Source organism: Podarcis raffonei, chromosome 11, assembly GCF_027172205.1.
Source record: "Podarcis raffonei isolate rPodRaf1 chromosome 11, rPodRaf1.pri, whole genome shotgun sequence".
In the NCBI taxonomy this organism is placed as follows: domain Eukaryota; kingdom Metazoa; phylum Chordata; class Lepidosauria; order Squamata; family Lacertidae; genus Podarcis; species Podarcis raffonei.
In genome coordinates this window covers 15930086-15955479 of record NC_070612.1, presented here as the reverse complement: position 1 = coordinate 15955479, position 25394 = coordinate 15930086, and the positions used below count along the sequence as shown (strand labels likewise).

At 44.2% G+C, this 25394-nt stretch overlaps 1 protein-coding gene across 5 annotated transcripts in view; it reads left to right on the top strand.

Annotated features, from left to right (window-relative positions):
• PDZD2 (PDZ domain containing 2) overlaps positions 1–25394 on the top strand; it is a 169084-nt gene that overhangs the window by 120035 nt on the left and 23655 nt on the right. For 4 of the 5 annotated variants that reach the window (XM_053407578.1, XM_053407577.1, XM_053407575.1 and 1 more), the window contains 13 exons: positions 7089–7209; positions 8036–8181; positions 8605–8724; positions 9308–9422; positions 10036–10109; positions 10906–11131; positions 13701–13818; positions 16699–16831; positions 19345–19426; positions 20189–20292; positions 21361–21532; positions 22462–23267; positions 25032–25176. In XM_053407578.1, coding sequence (XP_053263553.1) covers positions 7089–7209; positions 8036–8181; positions 8605–8724; positions 9308–9422; positions 10036–10109; positions 10906–11131; positions 13701–13818; positions 16699–16831; positions 19345–19426; positions 20189–20292; positions 21361–21532; positions 22462–23267; positions 25032–25176 — 2362 coding nt within the window. The remainder of the gene's footprint in view (positions 1–7088; positions 7210–8035; positions 8182–8604; positions 8725–9307; positions 9423–10035; positions 10110–10905; positions 11132–13700; positions 13819–16698; positions 16832–19344; positions 19427–20188; positions 20293–21360; positions 21533–22461; positions 23268–25031; positions 25177–25394) is intronic. The other variant, XM_053407576.1, reaches the window with a different exon arrangement.

Here is a 25394-nt window from a genome sequence, read left to right as displayed (position 1 = left end):
GATTCCCCTCCTCTTTAGGTAGGAGGTGTGTTTAAAGGGAAAAGTGGGTGGCAGGTTCACACACCAAGGTACCCAACAGAGATGTGTGTTAACACAAGAGCCTTAAAATAAAAAAATCGGTGGTAGACTTGCATGCCAGAGATTGGGGGAAATGACAAAAGGGATGATACTGTAAGATGCCTGTATGTTTGTTTTTGCATCTCTACCTGAGGACAAATGATAAACATGGCATCCCCTGTTTAGAAAGGAAAGTGATGGGAACCTTTTATTTGCAAGTCTGTCAGAAGAAAAGATCAGGAAGCAAGATTAATGTTCAATCGCTGGAACTGCCCTTGTGGTTTTCTGAATAGGGGGAAATGCAAAGTAAACAAATCCGAACTTTAAAAGATTCTTGCTAAGAACTGTTCAGAGGCCACTTAGAAGCCTGTATTTCCTGAGACCTCCTACATGCAAACAAAGAGTTGGTGACCCATGGAACAATGAGCTTTGAGATATGCTTTTCTGCCTAGTGGCACAACTGGGTGAAGTGGTGGCGGCGATAGAAATAAGCTGGCTCCACCTTTGAGATCGTTACTGGAAGTACTGTGAAGGAAGGAGGAAAAGAAGCAAGCAAACAGATCAGCTGTCTTAGATTTGCAATAACATTGATTCAGCCTCCAGAATCCTATTTCTTTAGAAACATAATAGCCTTAAAAAAAAAAGACTACCTCCTTATGGAAGATTAAAACCTCATCAAAATGAAAACTGTTGATGCACTTTCTTAAAAGGGAATCCACAGCGTAAAGAGGCAGCATAAAGAGGCAATGTAAAGGCAGTTTGCCTAAAGTGTGACCCCGAAATTTCACATGCCCCCCAATCTGATGCCGAAGTTTAGTGCTAGTTTTGTGCCGTGAACCCTGCGTTTCATGCCCCCACCCCAAACTGAGGAATTTACACAGCAAATCGGGGTCACAAGTTAATGCCAAAAAATCCAATCTTGTCTGATGGTCTCCAAAGAGGCACCAAAGTTTTGTGCCACAAAACCCACATTTTGTGCACACACACCGCCCCCCCCTGCAAAGTAAGTCACTGGCACTCAAACTGGGGACCAACCTTGTCTGATTGACCGCAAACTGGTGCCAAAGTTCTGGTTTGGTGCCATTTTGTCCCGCAAACTCCGCTTTCTGTTCTGCCCCCCAGAATTAGTAATCGACACTTAAACCAGGGGGCATAGTCACACATTACTGGATCTTTTAAAGGCCTCACTCTTTTACCCTGCTGAGATCATTTTGCTTACAGCAGGGCTTCCCTTGATAGGGCAGCCACTTTGCCTCACAAGAAAAGAGGACAAGATTTGCATAAAAATTCCGTATTCAAATTTCTATGTATAGATGCAAATTTAGAAACCATTGCTATAATTTAAATAGATGTATAGTATGTCTCACAATAATGGGGAAGACAAGACTAGGTGACCTGTGTGCCTCCTCAGTTGGCTCTCTGGGTGCTAAGTTTTGAGAAGCAAATTCAGCAGCCCTGCTCTCTTTTCTTATGGATCCTTATGTTTAAATCTGACTTAAACAGGACATCCCTGTTTAAACAGAGCAGGGTTAGGGAACTTGTGGCCCTCCAGACTCCCACCGTCCCCAGCCAGCATGGTCAGAGATCAGCAATGATGGAGTTATAGTCCAACAAGACCTGGAGAACCACATGTTCCCCATCCCTGAAATAAAGGATGCTTTCAAGTAGAGGGCTGTCTTCCGACAGTCCTTCAAATGGTGGACCTTGTAGACCAAGAACAAACATTGGTCATGGCTCAGGGTTTGGATGGCGTGCTAAGCCAAACCATGGCTTTGCTAACAGAAGTGCAGCAACTGATAGTGTTACATGTGCGCAAGAACAGTCTGCAGCCAGATATTGAAGAGAACGGTCAGTAGTGATGCAAAATTGTCCTTTCAGATAGTTTGTCCACAGTTACTGTTCTTTCAGGAACCCCTGATTGGGGTTTCCTTGGCAGCCTGAATTTTCTGGAATGCAGTTTGGGAAACACTGTTTTCAATTAGCAATATGAATTCAGAGCGGAATAAGCGGCACTTCCTGGAAAGCAAGGGAACCCAGAATGGCATGGTTACTGTTTTGGCAGAGGGGCAGTCTGTAAAAAGATTACATTCATGTGTGGCTGGGAGAATAAGACAAGAGTTGCGTTTTCATTGAACTGTGGCACCACAGCTCCTTTCTGTAGCCAAGGATTACAAACTGGGGCCCATGAGAAATTTGTACAAACTTAATGGGTAGAGTTTCTGTTTATTTTCCAAGCAGGAAGAAATCTGGGTCTTTCAGAAAGTAGAAAAGCTTCAGTGTGTGCAATAAACTTCATGCCCCTGATCCTTTTTTCACAACCACATAGTGTTTTATCACAGGTATATTACCTTACTTTTGTGCCTAATAATAATTCATTTTATGGAGATCTGGAACAAAGCAAATAATCCAGCACGCCAATTAGAACATTGTAAAATACCTGTATGAGATGCTTTGTGTGTCTTTTGTAGAAGACGAAGAGGAAAAAGTAGTCATGCATTGGAACTGGTCCATTATGTCAAATGAGGCACTGCTTCATCAACTTTTGCCTTCAGCCGTTCCTCAAATTCCTGACTTCTTACTGACCTCCAATCCAGTGGGTGGCACTGCCTCTGATTCCTCCTCCTTAATCTCAGGGTCGTCCTTTGTCCACAGCAGGGAGGAAGATGGCGAATAAAACTAGAATTATTTATAACTCTACCTGCTCTTTATTCTGGCTCCACCTACTGGTGATCTCCCAATCTTCTGCCCTATGTGTCCCAATGAGCGAAGTGAGTCAGGAGCTATCATCATATTTCTTCAGGCGGTTGATGAAGACCTGGCTTTTTGAAAAGGGCCGTTGGACTGAATGATCCTTTTGTTGTCAAGAGTTTCTGACTAGTGCTTTGGAATTTGTGAGTTTTGTTTTGCTTCTTACATGCATGTTCTGATTGGGTTTAATTTGGGGGGTGGGGGTGGCTATTGTTTATTCTGTGATGATCTGATTGGTTAAGCCAGTTTGAGTTCCATTGGGAAATTAAGTGGGCCTAGAATGCTTTAAAATAAATAAACATCATACTTCAGAACGTAATTCAGAGTATTTAGCATCTACCGGACTAAGTTCAATGTGCTGGTTTTGGTGCATAAAGCCTTATGCAGTTGGGGGACAGGATACCTGACAGATTATCTAACCCCTTATGTACCCAATCCGTCACTTTCCTTCCTCTTCCAACCAACCTTTTATAGAGAGATGTTTCCTAGACTGGATCTATACTGCAATTGTTTTTAGATGTTTTATCACTTGTGGGTTTCCCACCCTGGACTCCTTTGGGAGGACGTGTGGGATATAAATTTAATAACTAAAATAGATAACTGTGCACCCTGCTTTATTCCACTCACACCCATGGGCATGACATAGAGCTTGTAGGCGGGGGCACTTGAAATTCTGCACACATGTACAATAAGCCTTGAGATGGGTGCCATTTATGACCCTCATTTATTTACTTAAAAAAAAAATCAATATTTTAAATTAACACTAAAATATTTATATATAGCAAAAGAAATGTGTAGCACTAAAACACCACAGAGTTATAATAGTAATTTACTGTGGTGCTATGACACTATGCTACAATAGTGCTGAGGTGTGTTTAAAAAAACAACACATTTTTGTTCACTGCCATTTTAGCAACAGGATTAACAGCAGTGACTGAAAAAGAATTTGTTTTTTAATCTTTCTTTCAAAAAATATATAATCAGAAAAAGTATTTTAGTGATAATTAAAAGATTAAAATGTTATAATATTATACTGAAGGTGTCCTGAGCTGTGATAGGTTCGCTATCGAACCTCTGAATTTTTTTGGAAGAGAAATGCCAAAGGCATCTGCATCTGTGGAGATTGCGCTGCTATTATTTTCTTTTGGAAAAAGTTGAGTTTTTGTTATCTGAGAAGAGATGGAACAGCACCCAGAAAATTCAACTGGACGATGATTGGACGATGGTAGCATGTGGATGCTCTGTAAACAATGAATGAATGAAGCATGGCAATTCCATGTCTCTAGTGGGAGCCCTGCAGCTCTCTGCTGAAAGTGACCAGCCAGTAGGAAGCAGCCCATTTTGCAATCCAGACTACTGTTCCACTCCAGAGGCAGATGCCTGGAACCAGCTACATCTGCAATGCTGAAGGAGAGGACAAACCTGGAGCTGCTAGGTGTTTCCCCCCCAATGACTGAGTTCATGGCCACCTCCAGAGCCCACACAAGGGTGATGCTGCTGTTTGTTTGTGTCTTCCACCAGTGTTGATTGGTTATTTGCCATGAGTTGGGGTGTGTTATGTGTGGTATGATTCTGTTGTTGTTGGCTGGCAGATATATTGTATGAGGTGGTAGATGGTTGTAGTGGTTGTGTGCTTTTATGTTGGTTGGGAGTTTGTATTGTGCTGCCTAGTGATTTTCTCTTATCTTAGCTACAGAGGGTTCTTGCAAATATGGATCCAGTGGTACCTTGGTTCTTGAACATAATCCGTTCCGGAAGTCCGTTCGGCTTCCAAAATGTTTGAAAACCAAGGCGCGGGTTCCGATTGGTGCAGGCACCCTGGAAGCAATAGCCAACAACCACATCTGACGTTCGGGTTCCGAAAAACATTCAAAAACCAGAACACTTACTTCTGGGGTTTTGGCGTTCAGGTTCTGATTTGTTCGCCAACTAAGCTGTTTGAGAACCAGGGTTCCACTGTGTTGCGTATTTATGTATTTGTAATTTTCTTAATAATTTAAAACTGTGCTTATTGTGTATTTACACATTTTGATCACCCCCCCTTTTTTTGTGCCCTGAAAGTGTATCAGCAGCTCACACAGAAGGAAGAGATTTCAACCAGGAAAACAGTACGGGAAATGGTTAAACAACCTCTTCTCCAGTGACATTGCCCCTTGCCAGTTTGCTCCCTTTCCACCAGAGTGGTTAAACCTAGGAAGCCAACTTATCCTAAGTCAGACCATTGGTCCATCAAACTCAATACTGTCTATAGTGACTGACAACAGCTCTCCAGGGCTCTACCTGGGGATGCCAGAGATTGAAAATGGGACTGACCTACATACAAAGCAGATGCCCTGCCACTAAGCCATGGCCCTTCAAGGTGTTTTTTAAAAAACCCATCACCAGAACCTCCTAACATGCAATTTAGCCTGTATCCGGGGCCAGATTTAATTTTGATGAGGCCCTACGCTACTGAAGGTAATGGGGCCCTTGATATGTCCAGCTGTCCTTCGTCAACAACAAATTGTCACTGTATTTTTGTATTGAATATATGCTATATGGTAATTTATGGACCTAATAGGTATCTAAAGCCATTTGCGCATGTTGCCCTGCAACCGGTCCATGCAGAATGTAGGCACCCTATATATAGAAAGGAGCAAACCAGTGATATTTTAGGGAGCAGGCTAGCAGGCGGGGCCCATTACTTACATCATAGGAGCCTACACAACACAAAACACTGTTGCTGCATGTAGGTTTTGTTTTTGTTTTTATCTTATTTTGGAAATGTACGCCCAGTTTTTTTCTTTAAATTTTTTTGGGTGGCCCCAAGAGAGTTGGGCCCTAAGCTATAGCTTGTTTAGCTTATACATAAATCCAGCACTGCCTGTATCTGAGGCCTTTGTGGTTCCGCTGTATCATTTTGTAGATCCCCATGCCATAATAATCTAAACAGAAGTATTCCCTTCTTGTAAGGACCTTCCCACCAACTGAGATCAAATTAGAATCAAACTGGAAATGTTTAACTGAAGGATAGCATAAAGATCTAACTTAATTACAAAAAACAAAAACAAGAAACAATGTAGGAAACAGCAGATACATTGCAATTTGTGGAGCATAGTGTACATAGTTTATTCCTGCCACAGGCCTATAACATGATCGTGTGACATCATCACAATTCAATTTTCACAGTGTAGGAAGATCACTTATGCCGCCCTTAATGTAGTACAAAGTAATTAATCCATTTCCCACGCAGGAGGAATGAATATATGAAGCCATCATCAGGCAGAATTTCCTTTGGCTGCTCTGGGAGTTTAGCAGCACCCCTAGACAGTTGCTGCTTTCTAACAGTTACAGAGGAGCGAGAGCACATTTTAAGAAGGAAATGGATAAACTGGAATGGGTCCAGAGGAAGACAGCTAAGGGACGAAGTGCCTATAGCACACAGCAGGAGTGGGGAATCTTTGGCTTTCCAGGTGTTGTTGAACTACAATTTCCAGGGGTAATGAGAGCAACATCTGGAGAACCAAAGGTTCCCCACCGTGGGTACATAGCTCTCTTTAAGGTATAGCAGTTATCCTGCCTGTAGAAAGGAACCTGTGAATGAGCCAAAGATGTAAGAATTATCGGGGCATCGCCACATAGGGTCTAAAACAGGGGTGTCCAATTTATAAGAGACTGTGATCTACTCCCACTATAATAAACTGGCAGTGAACTACCCATTGGATTGACCAGAATTGTTGAGCTTTTTATGGGGAGGGTGAGTCGAAGTTGTTCAGCTTTTCTTAGGGGGAGAGACCAGAGTTGCTGATCAGGTTGGACAGGCCTGGTCTAAAACATGAGTTGAGGCTGTGGATGAGGATTAAGTGCACTGCTGGTTTTGTTTACTCTTTCAAACACATTATTATAATACACAGAGACCAGGCTACAGAACAGAAGTGCAGTCACAGCTTCACATACCAATAATTTCAATTGTTGCTTCATACCTCACCTTGACTCGAAGTACAACTGAAGTACAGAGATTATGTTACTCCTCATTCTGATGAAGCTCGCAGTGTCTATAATTTGGGAAGGAACACGGCTGTTTCCATCACCTTGCAGTGGGTTCCTGCATTCTAAACTGCAGAAGCCCCTTGCCAGGACAAAAACAAGTGGATGGTTAGAAGCCTCTGTATACCTTTGTCACAGCAATAGATTCGACTTTGCCTTTTTCTTTTTTAGCTTCAGTAGGATAATGGCTAACCCGACTGTGGAAATGATGACCTGTCCCAAGAACTTAACTGGATTCTTTTTCCTTCTGTTTTCAGGAGCCAGATCTGACAGATCAAGATAACCCTGCAGATCCTTCTGGTGCAGAGGGATCCAAAGAAAACTGTCAGAGTCCAACTCTGGGAAGTGGGATATTGAAGTACAGGAGCAGATCCCAAGGTACTGTTGATGTCATTTGAGTGGGTGAATAAAAGATTTTAGAGTATGTAGTTAAGAAAGGCTCTCATAGAATCAGAGAGCTAAAAGGGACCCAATGGATCATTTGGCCAAGTCCCTGCAATGCAGGAATATGCACCCATACGGGGTTCAAACCGGTGACCTTGGCGTTATCAGCACCACGCTCTAACCAACTGAGCTAACCCATAAGGCAATGCTCTGGCCCCGTCCACCAACTATAATTTCCATTGGGGGAGGGAGCATGGCTCAGGGACAGAGCACACTTGCCGCATGCAGAATGTTCCAGGTTCAGTCCTCATCACCTTCAGCTAAAAGGATAATCAGGTAAAAAATAGGTGATGAGCAAAAACTCTGCCTAAGAACCTGGAGAGATAGTGCTGGCTTTAAGAATAAACTGCTTTTGCCAGACTGAAACTCATAATATGAGATTAGTCCTAAATCTTATAAGCTGTATATGCAGCATACTTTGTTTTTTTATACTAATTTTGACTGCGACCCTTTAAACACACCAGGGTCTAAGTGTTAAGACTCTGCTCTGAAAGTGTTTTGAGAATGGTGGTTTGCATCTCTGACTACTGGGATAAATTATTGCTACCCACTTGGATGTGTGTGTCTCTATATATATCTAGAGACGAAGATAAAATTTATCACCATTTGTTTATATGACTTAGGAAATTTACCCATCAATCACTTCCGAATGTGCATGCAAAATGTTAAAAGCAGTGTACCTGATCCCATCACAACTGACAGATGTTAAAAGATGCTTTGAAATGTGTGTAATAAACGGCATCTCTGGGTTTTCCCTCAGGGGCGGCAACGCGTTTAGAATCCGTAGGCGAAGATGACGAGTTGACAGTGGAAAATGGAGATGTGAATTATGAAATAGCCATGAAATATTCCCGGGGAGGGAGAAAACATTCTCTCCCACAGCATTTGGACACAGGAACCAGACAGGTGAGGGGTTGCACAGTTTACTGTCTTCAAATGTCCAAGGAATCCTCCCATTAGTCCCAATTTTCATTGTTGCGGGTTAAAGAAGAAAAGGGACACTCCCCCCTCCTAAACACAGGGACACCTGTCTGTCTTCAGGTGCGCACCCAGGTGAGGTGAGAAGGGGGAGAGTATTGGAGACATGCATTGGGTTGATACCTCCCTGAAAGGGCAGGTACTTCACCTCACCAGAAAAAGATCTCTGAAGACGCACACAAATTTTAAATCAGTGAATTCAAAGTAAAGACTAGACGTAGAATTGCCAAATGTTTGAGACATGGAACAGCAAACACTAAAAGAAAGAAAGAAAGCTTCTTTGGGAAACAGCAAATGCGACGCAACAGTTTTGGCTTATTTCTAAATATTGTGGTTGTTTCATTTGCCCAGGAATATCATATTGTTAAGAAATCTACTCGCTCTTTAAGTGCTGCGCAGGTTGAATACCCGTGGCGACTCACCCAGCCATCTATTATTTCCAACATTGTCCTGATGAAGGGGCAAGGCAAGGTAAGATTATTTGCAAATAGGAACGTCTCTAGTGTCTGTCAATCTTATGCATACTAATAGAATTCTGAGTTACAGTTTATATTCCCACCTTAACGCTAATTTACCTTTATATATGTCCTTAAATGTAGCTTCTGGGAATACCAGTTGTGCCAGTTCGAAAATGCGGGCGCTATTTTAAAGGCAAGTGCCTTTAATGGCACCACCGCAAACTCATGGTTCGCACTGGAATGATTTAGGCCCACATATTGATACTAATAACCAGCACATTTAAACTGCTTGGACTTAAACATAGTTTCTGACAATTGAGTTGGTATTTTGTTGCTCCAGGTTTGGGTTGTTGTTTATTCGTTGTTTAGTTGTATGTGCTCCGTATTATATGCAGCTTGAAAACATCAGTAAAAATGCTTTCCTTTTTTTGAAAAAAAAGTGGTAAATCTCACATCTATTTTACACCATTCCAATTTTCATAGTGGATGCTCAACCTAGCTGATAATCTTGTTTCCGCTTATTCTTGTAAGGTTAAAATGAATTAACATTTCAGTTTTCCACTCCTCTCCACCTTCTTCCTCCCCATACTCTACAGGGTCTTGGATTCAGCATTGTGGGAGGGCAGGATTCTGCCCGGGGACGCATGGGCATCTTTGTGAAGACCATTTTCCCCAATGGGGCTGCAGCTGCTGACGGCCGACTGAAAGAAGGTATTTGCAGCGCAAGAGAAGAGATTTCTGCCGGTTCAGCTTATGAAGCCATACACTGCAGGCAGAGGCAATAGCTAGTTGCTCCGGCACATGCTGTCAACCCAGGGTTGGGGCCATGATGGCAGGGTGAGCGTCCCAGGGGGCGAGATGCCCATGGCGGCAAATGAAGCCGCTCATGGCAGGCTGCTTCCTGGGCGGCGGGGAGGAGCTGCTTCACTTTGTCAGCAGCCTTCCTCCCTTCCCTCTTCCTTTTGACAGCTCAGGGGAGGCTCCCCTTCCCCAGGAAGCAGACCGGGAGCAGGGGGCAATGGCCCGCCGCCCGCCCACGACTCCCAAGCCTCCCCCAAGCTGTCAAAATGAAAGGGGAAGGGGGGAAGGCCGCTGGCTTCGGGGTAGGCTTGGGAGTCCCAGGTTGACAGCGCGCTGAATGGCACCCCCCTCAGTGATGGATTCCTGAGGATTCCTGCATTGCAGAGGGTTGGCTAGATGACTCTAGGAAACCCTTCCAACTCTATGACAATAAACCAGAAACACACCAGGGAGCCTGCTCATATTTCTCAGGATAAGCACTTTGTCTTCTGTCTGCATATTAATGCCTGTTTTGCCTTTCTAGGAGATGAACTCCTAGAAGTTAATGGAGAGTCCTTGCAAGGACTGACTCACCAGGAAGCCATTCAAACGTTTAAGGTAACATAACTTCAGGTGGGACCTTCCAGCAGTAGCAGATGATGTCCTGGAGTGGAAACATGGGTTCTCCCCAAAATATTCTATTTCCGTGGCTGCCCTTTACGTGTCTGGATCTCAGTTTCATCACATGGTGGCTTTGTTTTGATGAGCAAGGAGCCATGTTTCCCCTGAGCCACTGGGAAAACAGGATCCTGGACTAGATAGGCCACTGGCTCGATCCTGTAGGGATCTTCTTAGATCTCACATTATGTTTTTATGTTTCCCTATCACAGTGGCGGGACACAGGTGGTGCTGTGGTTTAAACCACAGAGCCTAGGACTTGCCGATCAGAAGGTCGGCGGTTCGAATCCCCGTGACGGGGTGAGCTCCCATTGCTCGGTCCCTGCTCCTGCCAACCTAGCAGTTCGAAAGCACATCAAAATGCAAGTAGATAAATAGGTACCACTCCGGCGGAAAGGTAAAAGGCGTTTCCGTGCGCTGCTCTGGTTCGCCAGAAGCGGCTTAGTCATGCTGGCCACATGACCAGAAGCTGTACGCTGGCTCCCTCGGCCAATAAAGTGAGATGAGCGCCGCAACCCCAGAGTCTGCCATGACTGGACCTAATGGCCAGGGGTCCCTTTACCTTTACCTATCACAGTGGCAACATTAACTTAGATGTCAGTCCTAGGCCTTGGTTTTTATCAGGGGATAATAATGCCACCTTAAGTTCCATGATGACAGAAAAATGGGAAATAAATATATTCAGAATAATAAACACAATGGTAAACATAACCAAACTGTGCTGTTGCTTCTTTAGCAACTCAAGAAAGGCGTGGTGACCCTCACAGTACGAACCAGGCTTCGCAGCCCAAGCCTTACTCCATGTCCAACGCCTACATTATTGAGCCGTTCCAGCTCCCCAAGCTCTACTGCCAGTGCAGGACCTCCTTTGCCCGGCTGTGAAGATGGAGATGTTTCCCCTGCAAATCGTAAGGGGCCTGGTCCCAAGGACAGGATCGTCATGGAAGTGACGCTCAATAAAGGTTTGAGGAAACTTTGGCTACTATTTACAAAGGGTTGTGGAAGATCACAGAAACCTTGTAGGCAATGGGGCTTTTTTGGGGGGTGGGGAACCCCAAAACGGTAATGTTACTGTGCCTACTTTAGAGTAGGCAGACTTAAAGTTTGAGCAATCTAGCTTGATTTTTTACTATAACCTTGAGATCTACCAACCAGAGCCAGTGCCTCTGAGCACAGTCTCAGCTGGGATGTAAGAAGACAGCTGTTTCCTTTCTGACCTGTATTCGTCACAATCAGAGCAGTCTCCGTTCTGCTGCAGTTCAGATTGCAAACTGCTGTGGAAGTGTGGAGAACAGAAGTTAGGATTGGAAAAATGAGAAACAGAGAGAGGCCAAATTTAACAAATTCATCCATTGCAAGTGTCATTGGCAGCAGGTTTTCTTCTTTGGCAACAGATTTTCTTCTTCAATCACGTGCTTTTCTCTGTAAAGGGGATTAAAGGAAAATGGAGGCTCACATTTTGATGAATTGGGGCAGGGTTAACCCACCAGGAAACCACAGAAGACCAAATGGTCTTCTGTGTGAAGCATAGCTGTCGTTCCCCATTTTTTAAGGGAAGTTCCCTTATTCCGAATAGGATTCCTCGCAAGAAAAGGGAAAAGTTGACAGCTATGGTGTGAAGGAGTAAGGAGAGCAAGGGAGACAGAGGTGCAACCTCATTCAGCTGCATTGACCTTTACCATACCACATCAGTGGTGAAAGATTAATAACCTTCTGCGGGGGAAGCCAAGGGAGACAGGCAGAAATAGCATCATATACCTGCTGCTGTACCAGAAGCAGCAGCTCATCTGGGGAGTGGAGACGCAATGCTAACATCCCAGAAGCAGTGTTGCTGCCCCCTATTGGAAATTTGGGGCTGTGATGGCGCACCAGCAGAGCCAACGCAGTGCTTCTGCCGTTGCACCCGCAAACCTCTGACCTCGCTGTCCGTTTGCCCCTTCTCCTTCCCAGTTAGTGGCAGCTACCCCTGCTGCCAGAAAGCTAACATTGCAGCTACCCCTCGCTGTGTGAGCTGTTGTAGTGGCTGAACTAATCCCACTCCTACCACAAGCTGACCTGTGTGAGGGAACTCAGCTGAAGGGCACAATGCATGCTTGCTGCAGAGTTGACTCTTCACCCCCACGCTTAGAGGAAGTAAACACTATTCATGTGTGAAAGGTTCCCCCCTGTTATGTACTGAGTTGAATAGGATCCAAAATGCAGCAGTCTGATTGGTCCTAGAACAATAGGATCCAGAATGCAGCAGTCTGATTGGTCCACAGGAACCACCCAATCCAGCTCCAGGTGGAAGTGAATCCGCAACCTGATTGGCCTATAGGTGAATCCCGGAATTAGCCAATCACGTGGGGCCCATTGTGTAAATAATGTATATAAAGCAGGCATTCTGGGGGAACTTCCATTCCTCCTCACCACTATGAGCTGAATAAACAGCATGAAATCCACTCTCGACTCCAAGTATATTTCATTCCCTTTATTTTGTCTTGGTTTTGAGTTGCTAAAATCCTGGTTTTCACCCTGTTCCCCTTTTCTCTTGTCCTTCCTTTCCAAGGCCGCCTCCTCATGGGTCCCTTTGTGAGTTTCATTTTTTAAAGCGATCGTTCTTACAGAATGATAGCCTTTTATAAATGTAATGAGCTGCTTTGGGAACTCCTCTTAAAAAACACAAGAAGTACCAATCCAATAAACAAACAAACAAGCCATGTGAATGAAAACAGTTCAAATCTGGTTTAAATTTATAGTTCATGTAACCCCTAGTCAACTTTTGTCAATAATTTTCACTGGAAGCAGCGACATTTTTGCATTGAGAGAGTCCATTCAATTATTAAAAGCTTGGGAGTGAGGACTCTGCATGTTCACATTGGAAACTGACATGGAAAGACTTTGTAATGGGCTTTCTATTATTTAAATTTGCTCTTGGGCATAAGCACAGATGGGGGGTTGGGGGAGAAGAAATGAACATAAAGTCAAATGTTTAAATAGACCTCTGTGAAATTCTCTCATCCCCCACCAGCTTCTAGAAGGCCTATTCTGTGGGAAAATCCAGGATAATAGACTTTATTCAACTGGTAGGATTAGTAGGGTGCTTCCAAACTGTTGCTGCTTTCACGGGAAATTCAATCACATGCCAGCAAATTCAGGTTGCACCATTATAACTGATTGGGAAGTCTCACGCAACCAACCTCCTTCCTTTAACAGACCAGACCATTTGCAATAAGAACAGTGATGGGACAATCACTGAAAAACATCATCCCACTTACCTGCAAAAAAGTTGGTATATATGCTCATTAAATAGCTAACTTACCTTTTCTCTCTTGCAAACAAATCTGAAAGCACCCAGGTTACCTGGAAACACCCAGTGACCTGTTAGGACAAGGTTTTTGCACCCTCTGATCATATATTTTTAAATTAACATATACACAGTCTTATAAGTAGCCTATAAACAACAAAGTGTGATAATTGCCTGTATCCATTGTGATTATTGCAACAAAGAGTGCAGTAATGGCAGTGTTCAATCTTTGCTCTTTGTTTCAGAACCAGGTGTTGGGCTGGGCATTGGTGTTTGCTGTCTCACACTGGAGAACAGCCTTCCAGGAATTTATATCCACAGCTTGGCCCCAGGATCAGTGGCGAAGATGGATGGAAGGTTAAGGTTAGTCAACCACAAATATTGTTATGCTGATGTCAGTGTCCTGTCAATATGGGTGTGGTTGTTTTGGTTTTTCCAATGTACAGTGGTACCTCGGGTTACATACACTTCAGGTTACATACGCTTCAAGGTTACAGACTCTGCTAACCCAGAAATAGTGCTTCAGGTTAAGAACTTTGCTTCAGGATAAGAACAGAAATTGGGCTCCGGCGGCGTGGCAGCAGCGGGAGGCCCCATTGGCTAAAGTGGTGCTTCAAGTTAAGAACAGACCTCCGGAACGAATTAAGTACTTAACCTGAGGTACCACTGTAATGCCTATATATTTGGTTCGAAAAATTGGTTCCCAGTGATACCATTAAGAATACAAAGGCGGCTAGTGGCCTTCATGCACCTCACCTGGTCTAAGTGGTGGTATGGCAGCCTGGGTTCTGATACAGAAGAAAGGTGGGATATAAACATAAGAAAGTAAAAAATTGCTACCAGACTTTATTTGGCGGTGGTGAGGAAGGCTTTCACCAGCCTGCCTGTTAAGGTTTAGAGACTGTTATAAGCATGCACACCTGATGTTTCTCATGTTGGGAGCCATGGAATCTGCATTGCCTGTGGCTCCCAGTGGTCCTGGGTATTTCGTGCATGGTGATTTCATGCAGCTGTGATCTAATGGTAACTTCATACCAAGTCTTAATAGCCAGATAAGTTTGAGAAAACAAGAGAGGACAGGGCTTAGGGGAATTGCATTGTAGAAATCCTCATTTTGAATTTTCTTTTTTTGAGACCCAACTCATCCCCACATCTCTGCCATAAATGCACCAGCTGGCCAGCCAACCTTCCCCACCCATTTCCAATAAAGTGGTACCTCGGGTTACATACGCTTCAGGTTACAGACTCCACTAACCCAGAAATAGTGCTTCAGGTTAAGAACTTTTCTTCAGGATAAGAACAGAAATCGGGCTCCGGCGGCGCGGCGGCAGCAGGAGGCCCCATTAGCTAAAGTGGTGCTTCAGGTTAAGAACAGTTTCAGGTTAAGAACGGACCTCTGGAACGAATTAAGTATTTAACCTGAGGTACAACTGTATGGGAATAATCATATTGACCTGCCTTACAGGGCTGTTTTGGGGGTTATTGATAGAATTTGTTTTGCTTTTATTTATTTTAGTTCCCCTGCACCCTTTTTTTTAATTCCACTTTTCAGAGCCCAAACACACACACACACACACACACACACACACACACACACACACGTAAAACTAAAACCACAGCAGAAAACACACCCTAGTCTGCACCAGCAGTCCAGATAAAACAAATGAAAGAATTTTGTAGGATATAAAAAGGAAAAGCAGCCATAATTTAAAATATAGCTCAACATCTTTAACTAAAAGCAGATTGAAGTGAAAAGATATTAAAGCCTGAGGCCAATTCTTTCCTTGAAGAATTGTCCAATTCCATATGTGCCCACTTGACCACTTCAGTCTGTGGAACTGCCCCTTTTACATGCGGCACACAATGTTCGTTGCACACTTGAGAGAAGCTAATCTTTTAGTGTGACAGCATCCATTCACTGGAACTCCCTGCCTATTAATATTAGGCAGGCACCTTTCTTGTACTGCTTTCAGCATATGCTAAAAATATTTTTGTTTAGGCAATCCTGCTCAGATACATAATTTTATTGTGTTTGTTTGTTTTAAAACCGTCTGTTTTTCTAATTTTATTCTATCCGGTGTTTTCAAGGTATACTTTCATCGCAGCTTTTAAAAAATGAACATGTCATGCTATTTTATGTAAACTGCGAAGTTACACTTTTTGATTAAGCAACTACATACACCTTACAGAAAGGTAGCCGTGTTGGTCTGCTATAGTCAAAACAAAAATTTTTTTTCCTTCCAGTAGCACCTTAAAGACCAACTAAGTTAGTTCTTGGTATGAGCTTTCGTGTGCATGCACACTTCTTCAGATACACTGAAACAGAAGTTGCCATACACCTTGCTAAGTAAAAATAAATAAAATAAAGACCCGAGGGAGTTCCATTGGTACAGGGATACCACTGAAAAGGCCTTGCCTCCTGTTTAATTGGCTCTGCTGAAAGGCCTACAAGCAGGGCCTCTATGGCCAATTTTAAGGCCTAGACAGAATGATATGTGCTCAGCCAGTCCTTGGATGTGAATCACCTCGAACTCCCAATATCTTCTTTGGCAATCACTCGTCGCCGAGTAAGATTGTCTTCCATAAACACAGTTTTAACAGTGAGTCAGTAAGTGACTGTGGAGGCCAATTCTGGATCTACACGTCCTTCCACAGTGGGGACATAGGTTTCCAGGTGGGAGTTGATCATGGTGTGGATCTGCCAAGCGTGCCTTCCTCTTAGCACGTTTCTCCCTTGCGTCTCCCTTGTACTGTTTTTAGCACCTGATTGGGAGCCGCCCAGAGTGGCTGGGGAAACTCAGCCAGATGGGCGGGGTATAAATAATAAATTATTATTATTCAAAGCCCATGACACCTTTGGTAAAGCCTGTTCTCCAATTGGAGCGCTTGCAGGCCAGTGTTTCCCAGTTGTCAGTGTGTTGACCACCAGTATTGCGCTTTCCATTTTTAAGTTTGGAATAGTTGCTTTGGAAGACGATCATCAGGCATCCGCACAACATGACCAGTCCAACAAAGTTGATGTTGAAGAATTCATTAGGTGCAGAACAAGCTGCCTTGAGGAAAGCAGGGTAAAGATATTCAGAAATGAACGCGTGAGCAAACAAACAATGAGTTCGATGCTACGTGGACCAGGCATCTGATTTAGGATAAAAGCAATTCCTGGACTCAGCAGTTGGTGTGTGTTTGCACTCTGTAAGAATTCCCATGCCTCATCTCATCAGCTGCATGTGTTTGCTCCCTTAGCCGTGGAGATCAGATCCTGGAAGCAGATTCGGTCAGTTTGCGTCATGCGGCTCTGAGCGAAGCGTATGCCATTTTGAGCGAATGCGGCCCTGGCCCAGTTAGCCTTATCATTAGCCGCCATCCCAACCCAAAGGTAAGGAGACATGCAGCCTGGGCCATTACTGTCCCATACCTTTATTATCCTCAAATGCCTGAAATAGGTGCACATATTCTTTATTGCAACAGGGCATCCATGCATCTTCATCCAAATGTGTCATTAAGCTTAATTCCCAGCAGTTCCGGTTTAGAGGGGTTTTTTGTGACCCCCCCCCCCCTGTAAAACCAATGGGAGTGTTGCTGCTACAAGTTTCCATCCAGTGGATTTGAACCTATCTCACAACCCCAAAATAAAAGTGCTAGTTATCACCTTTCTAGCCCTGCATATTTCAGAGAGCAGATCTGCTTGCATTTCCTCTCCTTCCTACAAGGCTCTTCTCCATCCTGTATCCTATCTCTGTCCTATAGGGTGTAGGATGGAGAAGGGCCTTTTTGGTGTTGGCACTTAAGTTGTGGAAAGCAAAGGCGTGGCAGGCCTTAGACTGGCACAGCTATCAGAGGATTGCCTAGTGTGTTTTGACCAGTGATCCTCCTCAGGAGCAAAAGGTGTCCATATTTCCTACTCATATATCCTATTTCTTGGAGGAAGTTGTTTTAGTTGGTGTACCAGAAGAGGACAGGTTTGTTCTTCTCCCAAAAGCAATGCTGGGAGGGAGAAGGAGTTTCCATTGAATACAAACTGCTTTTCCTTCCTTGAGCAAGGTGCTCTCCCGCCTCCCAGCAGCTGATGGAAGCATGCTTTGCTCCAGCAAAGGGATAATCTCCCTTTAAGTTCTTGTTTGTTCCTTTAAAGTTCTGCCATTATCTGCTATCCACCTGGTGTCCTGTCCAATGTCACATGTGGGGCGAGTGGGCATGACTCCTCAAAATGTCCTGGCTTGCCAAGTTTGGCCTATGAGCCAAAGGTTCCCTACCCCTGATATAGGAGAACATCCTTCCCCGGGAAATTCCACAAAGCCCACTTCTGTAGCTTGTAAGTAAAGTCCTTCATATTTCAGAGAGTGCCTTGTGTTTTGGAGTGGACATTTTTCCATTATTTTGCAATTGGCTCTTTACAGCTTTTTAAGTTTCACTTCTGTTGAACTTGTCTAGTTTTACATGAAAACATTGTTTATTTTAATTTTTGCTTGTTGAAAGCATTTATACCCTGCTCTTTAAGCCCAAAAGGCTCTCAGTGCATATTAATGACGACGATACATGCATATGCATATACAAAAGGCATCCTTCTTTAAATATCCATGTTTTTATAGCTAATCTACATTCCATCACACAGAATATTTTTGTTACCATATTACCTGGTATTCGGGGGTTTTATGTCCTTCCAAAACCATTACCACAAAATATATTTTTCTCCCTTTTTTCATTACTCTGAGTGAATGTGACATTAAAACCTCATTTAAACTGCTGAGTTTGCTTTGGGGTTAATTCTGTTCTTCTCTAGTCAATGAAGTTCTGATTTCTGACCCACCTACGTGCCTAATTTTAATTCTCGAAAGATGCGTTTGATTTCCACTGGCATTACAAACCACAAAAGTTGATTATGCATTTCAATTCCTTTCCAGCTCCCACATTTAAATCCAAACACTGTACAGTATATTGTTTATTGGGAGTAAAAGTATCCGAGGCTTGGGTGGGCAGTTAAAAAACAAACCCACAGACCACCAATTTCAAAAATAAGTATGGATTTTATTAATGTGTATCTCAGAGCATACAAAATAATCTACAGCCAGATGGATGTGGACACGCTCCTTGAAGAAGCACAGTGACTACCAGCCTCCTTGACCCCTTGACCATATGGGCTTCTTAGAACAAGCCATAGGGAGTTGACTGGGTGGGTCCAGGGAGGGAGTAATGCCTCACTGAAGAAGGGGGAGGTACCATCTGCCTTGAAGTAGGCTGTGGTACAGCCCCTTCATAAGAAGACCACCCAAGAACCAGGAGTGTTAAATGACTTTGGCCCCAGTTGCAAATATTCCCTTTCTGTCCAGCTTCTGGCATGGAGGAAGTTGATTATTTCCATCTATTGCAGTCTGGCTTCAGGCCTGGTTATGGCACTGAAACTGCCTTGGCCGCTTTTGTTGGTGACATTTATCAACCTGAGGGAGAGAAATGGGGAGTGGGAGCTGCTCATTCTCCTTGATTTCTCTATAGCTGTTGCTTCTGTGGACCTTCTGGAGTTGGGGGTTAGGGGCGCTGTACTTCAGTGGTTCTGCTTCAACCTCCAGGTTTGTGGGTGATGTCCTGTCATGTGGCTCAGGGTTCCATATTGTCCCCTTTGTTATTTACCATCCACTCATCTGACTGGGTTGCCCCAACCACTCTGAGCAGTTTCCAGCAGAATATAAAAACCACACATGATACACCAGACATATGTGTGGCTGCCCTTGGAGATTACTTGCAACCTTCAATTTCAACATAGCAGACAGATTATTGGCTGAGGTTCCATTTAGATATAAAAATATGTAAAATAAATAATTGAGAACCAGAAATCTTGCAGTGAGCATCCTTTGCTGTATAAACTTTAGCGTACTTTTTTCAACTTCACGTTAGGTTTCTGAACAAGAAATGGATGAAGCCATTGCCCGCACCACTCAGAGAGAGAGCAAGGACGCTTCTTCTCCTCACACCACAGGTACGAGCTCATTTGCTTTTAACACTGCATCCTATCGGTCTGTTATTTACTCCAGAGGTCGCTAATGTTTTTGGCCTTATGGGTGCACTTGGAATTTTGAGAGAGGGTCATGGGCACTGCACTCTCTGGTTAGCTCTCTTCCCCCTCAGGTCACCTTCCTATCCCACTTACAGGGGGAAAGTTCACATTCCCAGGGGCTCTGGGAAAAAGTAAATTATTATTATTATTATTATTATTATTATTATTATTATTATTATTATTAAAGTAGATCAAGTTGGATTAAAACAGGCCCTCTTCCATTTCTGTGCTTTTATATGGGATGAAAAGCACCACAAAAGTGCTCTTTATCTAAGGCATAAATTCTCATTAATTTTTATATATGACGAAACCATAGACAAAAAAACGATTAGGCAAAGTAAGGAGAATTGTTGGTGTACCAGTTGTAGCTGGGCCATGCCAGAGACTTCTTTGGGTAGATCTACTCAGTTATTGCCACAACACAGTATCTCAAAAGACTGGCTGTTAGATTCTTGCCTCTTCCAAACATAGAATATGGTTTGTTAGATGTTACTTCTCAAGGAGTGGGGCTTCTTACTCGGGGGCCCTGAACAGTCACATGTTGTATATTGACCCCCAAGATATTGAAAACCTCGCCTTACTTCCCACCATGCACAGACTCCAGCTAGATTGATAATAATGGCTTATGTGCAAATAGTTTTCCAATCTGAAATCTTCACTGTCTAACCAAATTGTTTTTAACAGGGAATCTGCCCAAAAGCCCATCGCCTAGTGTGAAGTCCAAGCAGACAGAAGCCTCCTCGCCCTTGAGCTGGACAATGAAGCGTTTCTTGGAGCCAGGGAGCCGGGTAAAAGAATTAAAATTCAACAATATGATTTGTGTTTTGAGTGTGAACTTCAGTGGATCATTATATTGCTTGGGGAATGTTATGTATTAAGATTAGTGGCAGTTCTCACTCAGGGCCACCAGTATGTAAATGAAGGATTGAAAACTGTCGCTCCTGATTGGTTAGCTAGTTGTGAGTTGTTACTGTTTCAAGTTAATTAGTATAATAAAAAGCAGCCAGCTAGGTTGCAGTCAGTCTAATTCCAGGAGCAGTTCTAACTGCTGAAATAAAGAGCTGTGAATCCAACAGAGCTGTGTCCTTCATCCATCTTTCCCACTATTCAACAGGGAAAATCCTGGAGCCTTCCTCACACACACATATCCACTTTTGTGAGCATCCTGGGGAAGTGGCTAAAAATATAAAATGGTTAAAACATCTTCACCAACCTCCCACAATCCAAAAGCCCAGCATCTCAAACATACGTTGACTGCCAACACACCATACGCAAAAGCCCATGTCTTCCCCCAAAGAATTATGGGGATTGTAGTTTACTCCTCACAGAGCTACAGTTCCTTTCACCGTTGACAAACTATTGTTCCCAGGATCCTTTGGGGGAAGTCATGTGCTGCAGTTCTACCCTTGAAGCTGTTGTGGGAAGGGGAGCCAGCATAGAAGAGAGCAAAGATGTGTTTTCCCACCCTCATCTCACACCAGGTAATAGTGTGCCAGAGCACAGAGGGTTGTAGCAAATGTAGTTTGACAATGGAACAAGTTAATATAAGAAGAAGCCTGTTGCATCACACCAAAGGCCAATCCAGATCAGATTACTGGTGGCCAACCAGTTGCCCATGGGAAGCCTGTTTTAACCTTTAAAAGGTGGTCAAAAACTTTTACGTGCTGCCCAGCTAATGCAGGCAACGAAGAAAACACCTTTCCATAGCGGTTAGCTGCTTTTCTCTGACTTTTACATGTTTGTGGTTTTTATTGTGTATAGATATTCTTGTTGTAAACTTTTTTATATATAATTTCAAATATATATATATGGCACTGCTCTAATTGACCACCCTGCCCCCCCGGGCTTTATTTCAGCAGGGATCCATCAATTCTGAAACGGAGTTTTCCCAATACTTCTTACAAGACGGAGCAAGCCAGCTGTCACTTTCAGAGACTACAATAACTGGCTCTAGCGATGAGGAGCCGCTCCGGCCAAAGAGTGGGAGCAGCTCCTTAGATGAATGTTTTCCTTCTCCTGGTATTCCAGGTAAGCCAGGGTGACAATGCATGGAACCTGAAAGATGTTTGACGGTTACTCCCTTTGTTGCTGCCTTTTTTATGCATTGTCTTGAGTTTTTGGCTTGGAAGAGGATGAGGATATAGGGCTGTATCCAAAGTAGAGCAAAGCAACATCTCCCATCGGCATGAGGATTTCTTCTTGTGCAACAGGACTTCTCACCTTCTTTCCCCTGCAACCCCTAAATCTATTTCTCCAACCCGCCAGATGTCAGGCTTCAGGGAATTAGCTCCCCCCCGCCCCGCCCCCGGTGGCAGTAGATAAGCAGAACAAGGGAAAAGGAGTCTTCTTACCAGTTAGAAACTTTAATAATGACAGCGAGAGAACAAAGAATCCATCTCCTAGAATGGAGGTGCTCCCAATTAAGGATCTCATTACATCCCCATATCTACGTCACTCCTACGTCATGGAATCTGAGCTTGCCCCCTCTATGCTTTGTGTGCTTTCTGTTCAGCCACTTTATGAGCTCTTCTTGACCTTGGGGAGAGCGAAGGAATGCTTGCCAGAGACAGTGGATCTGTTAACCCTCTCTCTCCCAGTGTTTCTTCTCCTAGCTGTTCCCCATCCAGAATTTCCCAGCTTCTGCCTTCTGAACTATGCCCCTCTGCAAGCCGCTGTTCCAAATCTTTACTGTCCTCCTGCTCCTGGGAAGATTCGGGATCAGGGGGAAGGGGAAGGCTCCCACCATTCCTCCTCAGTGCAGCCCTCCTCAGCACAGTCCCTGACATCGGAGCAGATTTGGGGAGCACATGGTGGTGGGGGAGGGGGAAGTCTTGTTGCACTATCAAAAGTTCTTGTACTGGTGGGACTTGTTGGTTGGCTACCACCAATTTTCTGGTGGTTGTTTTTTTTTTAAGTCATTAAGTTGCAAAATCATAATCTCATGCATTCTTCCCTAGCTACCAAAGAATCGGGCATATGCGATTCACCGAGTAGTGGAAACAACTCACCCGGTCCCTTCAATAAGCAAAGGGAGAATACTACCCGGCATGTTAGCTTCAGCGATAGCCCCAAAGGTCCGCGTACCTCCTTCCAGAGGCAGCGGAGACTTGCTTTCTATGACGGTGACGCAAGCGACGAGGATGAGTTTTCCAAGCAAGATGGCGCTCGACTACAAAGGGGACCGAGGCCCAAAGGCCAGAGGAAGGCAGAGGGCAACTGTGAGCTTGCCATTGCAACTTCTCCTGTCAAAGGTGGTGCTACAAACCCGGAGAGAGACCCAGGGACAAATTTGCACAACGATTCAGCTGTCGCTGGCTTTAGGGATTCATCAGACAGTGCTGCTGAGCATGCAGCGGACTCCCCTTTCCTCCCGGTCAAATCATTTGATTACGCAAGCGTGCCCGAGCTTCACCCGGGTCACCTGAGCTTGAAGGAGTTTCGGGAGGCGCAGCTGGAGTCCAAGAGATCCCCTAAGCTGGAGCACAAAGCCGTCACTCGAGTCAAAAGCCTGATGAGCATTGAATACCATGGCATCCCGCGGCAGAAGAACGAGGACCACAGCGCTTCGAGCAGAGCTAGCGGGAGGATGATTCCACATCTCCGGAAGAGCGAAACACAGGAGAGTCCTCTTGGGCAGAGCCACCCTGAAGCAGTCACCTTGACTCGGAATGAAAATGAATCATTTGGCCTTGACCTGGAAATCCATGCCATCCCCTTGCGTGTCGTGATAACAGGCTTGCGGCCAGGGGGAGCAGCTGAAAGGGTACTCGCTTTGAATTTCCCCTGCTTTTTGCATTTCCTGATAGGATATCAGTACTGAAGGAAGCTCAGCATATGCAAGGAAATTTAGGGTGCAGTTAAGTCTTATTGAGCATTGAACTCAGCAGGGCTTCCTTTTGAATAAACATATATAGGGTGATGCTATTAAAGAGATATTCAGGGGCAGCGTTAATTTTGTGAGTCTTCCAGTTTCCTCAACCCCTGCAAAAAGATGCTGTTATTAATGGGAGGTCTTGGCAGCGCATACCTATCCTAGCTGGCTTCAACTAAAGAGTCAATGGGGAAAATACACTGTTCCGAACGAATCCATTTTTGTAATTGCAGCAGTGATCATTGCCGCTCTGCCAGTTTTGCGGGATGAGTGATTGGAGCCGTATAGAGAGCAAGTCGTTTAGAAGCAGAAAATATTAAATTTTTAAAGGCCCATAGCTCCTTGAGAGGGAAGAACAACTGGACTGCCATTTAAGTTTAAAAAATTTAGCTCGTGATTATTTATTCATCTCTTTTACCTAGGCTTGTGGTTTTCAAATTATTATGAAGAGGGCCCCCTTTTGGAAGCCAGCAGTAACTCATCGAAAAAAGAAACAGAGGCATCTCATGGCATAGGTGGCATTAGTAAAAATAAAAAGGCAAAATTGTGAATGATAAATTTATCTATGCTATTAGCCATGCCAAACCTGCTCTGCTTTCCTTTGGACCACAACAGCAAGGCCGGGAGGGGGGTCTTGTTATCCGGGCAGCCCAGGACCTCCATAGGCTTGGGCACTGTGGAAAGTCACTTCAGTGCTGCTAACACTGTGGTTTGACTTGTCCCCTGGAGGCTCACACCATTGTCTCTCGAGACAGATGGATGCTGTGGTGATCACACAGGGTCCCCGGACGTTTGACGGTCTATTGACCCAGTGCCACCACTGTAATTGCTTTCTTCGCTGCCACCAACCCGTTTCTCACGGGTACACACGGAGTCCAGACAGTTGTTAACAATAACAAATAATCAAGTTTATTTTTATAAGCACGAACAAGTTTAAGGTTTCTTAACAACTTCAAACTGATTATCCCAACTATCTATCTATCTGACTCCACCTAATAATTCCTCTCACTCGCTCACCACACAACTCGACCAACCCACAGACTATTCCTCCCTCTTCCTTCTCCAACTCGCAACCCTCAACTGACTTTCACACCACTCCAACTCTCACTCTAACTCCTCCTATCAGTTTCCACTGGCCAATCACATCCCACTCATTTTAACCCTTTCCTTATGACCCACCTAGGAGGCAAACGCCACAGATGCCAACATAGCCATGATAATTTTAATATTCTGTGTTCAGAGCCAGCCTATCTCTTAAGTCCCAGATGGTGGGGTCAAGTAATAGGGATAGTGCCATTGTCTTCCTGCCTGGTTTTTCAGCTTCTCCAAGACATCTGGCTGGTGGCTGGCTGGTGGACACCACATGCCGGAATAGTTGAGTTCTGCAGTCTTGATCTGGCAAGGTAGTTATTGGCTGCATTCAGGTGTAACAATAAAGCAGGGGTAGACAGCATAGTGCCCTCCAGAAGTTCTTGGGCTGCAAGTTCCATCATCTCTGACCATTGGCCATGCTGACAAGGTGATGGGAGTTGTAGTCTAACAACATAGAGAAGGCACCATTTTGGCTGCCCCTGTGCTAAACCATAATAATAAATAGCTTTATTCTGCCCTCTGAATTGTTTCCTCTGATAGCACTCCTAACTGCAATTTTAACAGGCGTCTATGGGGAAGCTGGTTCCAGGAGATGAGATCCTTGCCATCAACGGAGTCCCGATCCATGGGTTCTCTTATGAGGAGGTCTGCCAATACGTACGAGGTCTTCCCACATCCATCACACTGGAAATCCAGAAAGCTGTTGCTGGTAAGAGGTTTGCTTCCCTTTTGGTACTGCGAGATTTAGCTGGGGTAGGCGATCAGTAAATCTGTGCAGTTATATGCTGTATATATATTATCTAGGTAAGGAGTGAAAGAGGGTTTTAAAAAAGAAGAAGCAGAAACCAAAGCATCCCTTTGCTCTTACACGGGGAGATACAGAGAAAACGCTTTGCTGTTTTTTCCTTACAGTCGAGCAAGAATCAA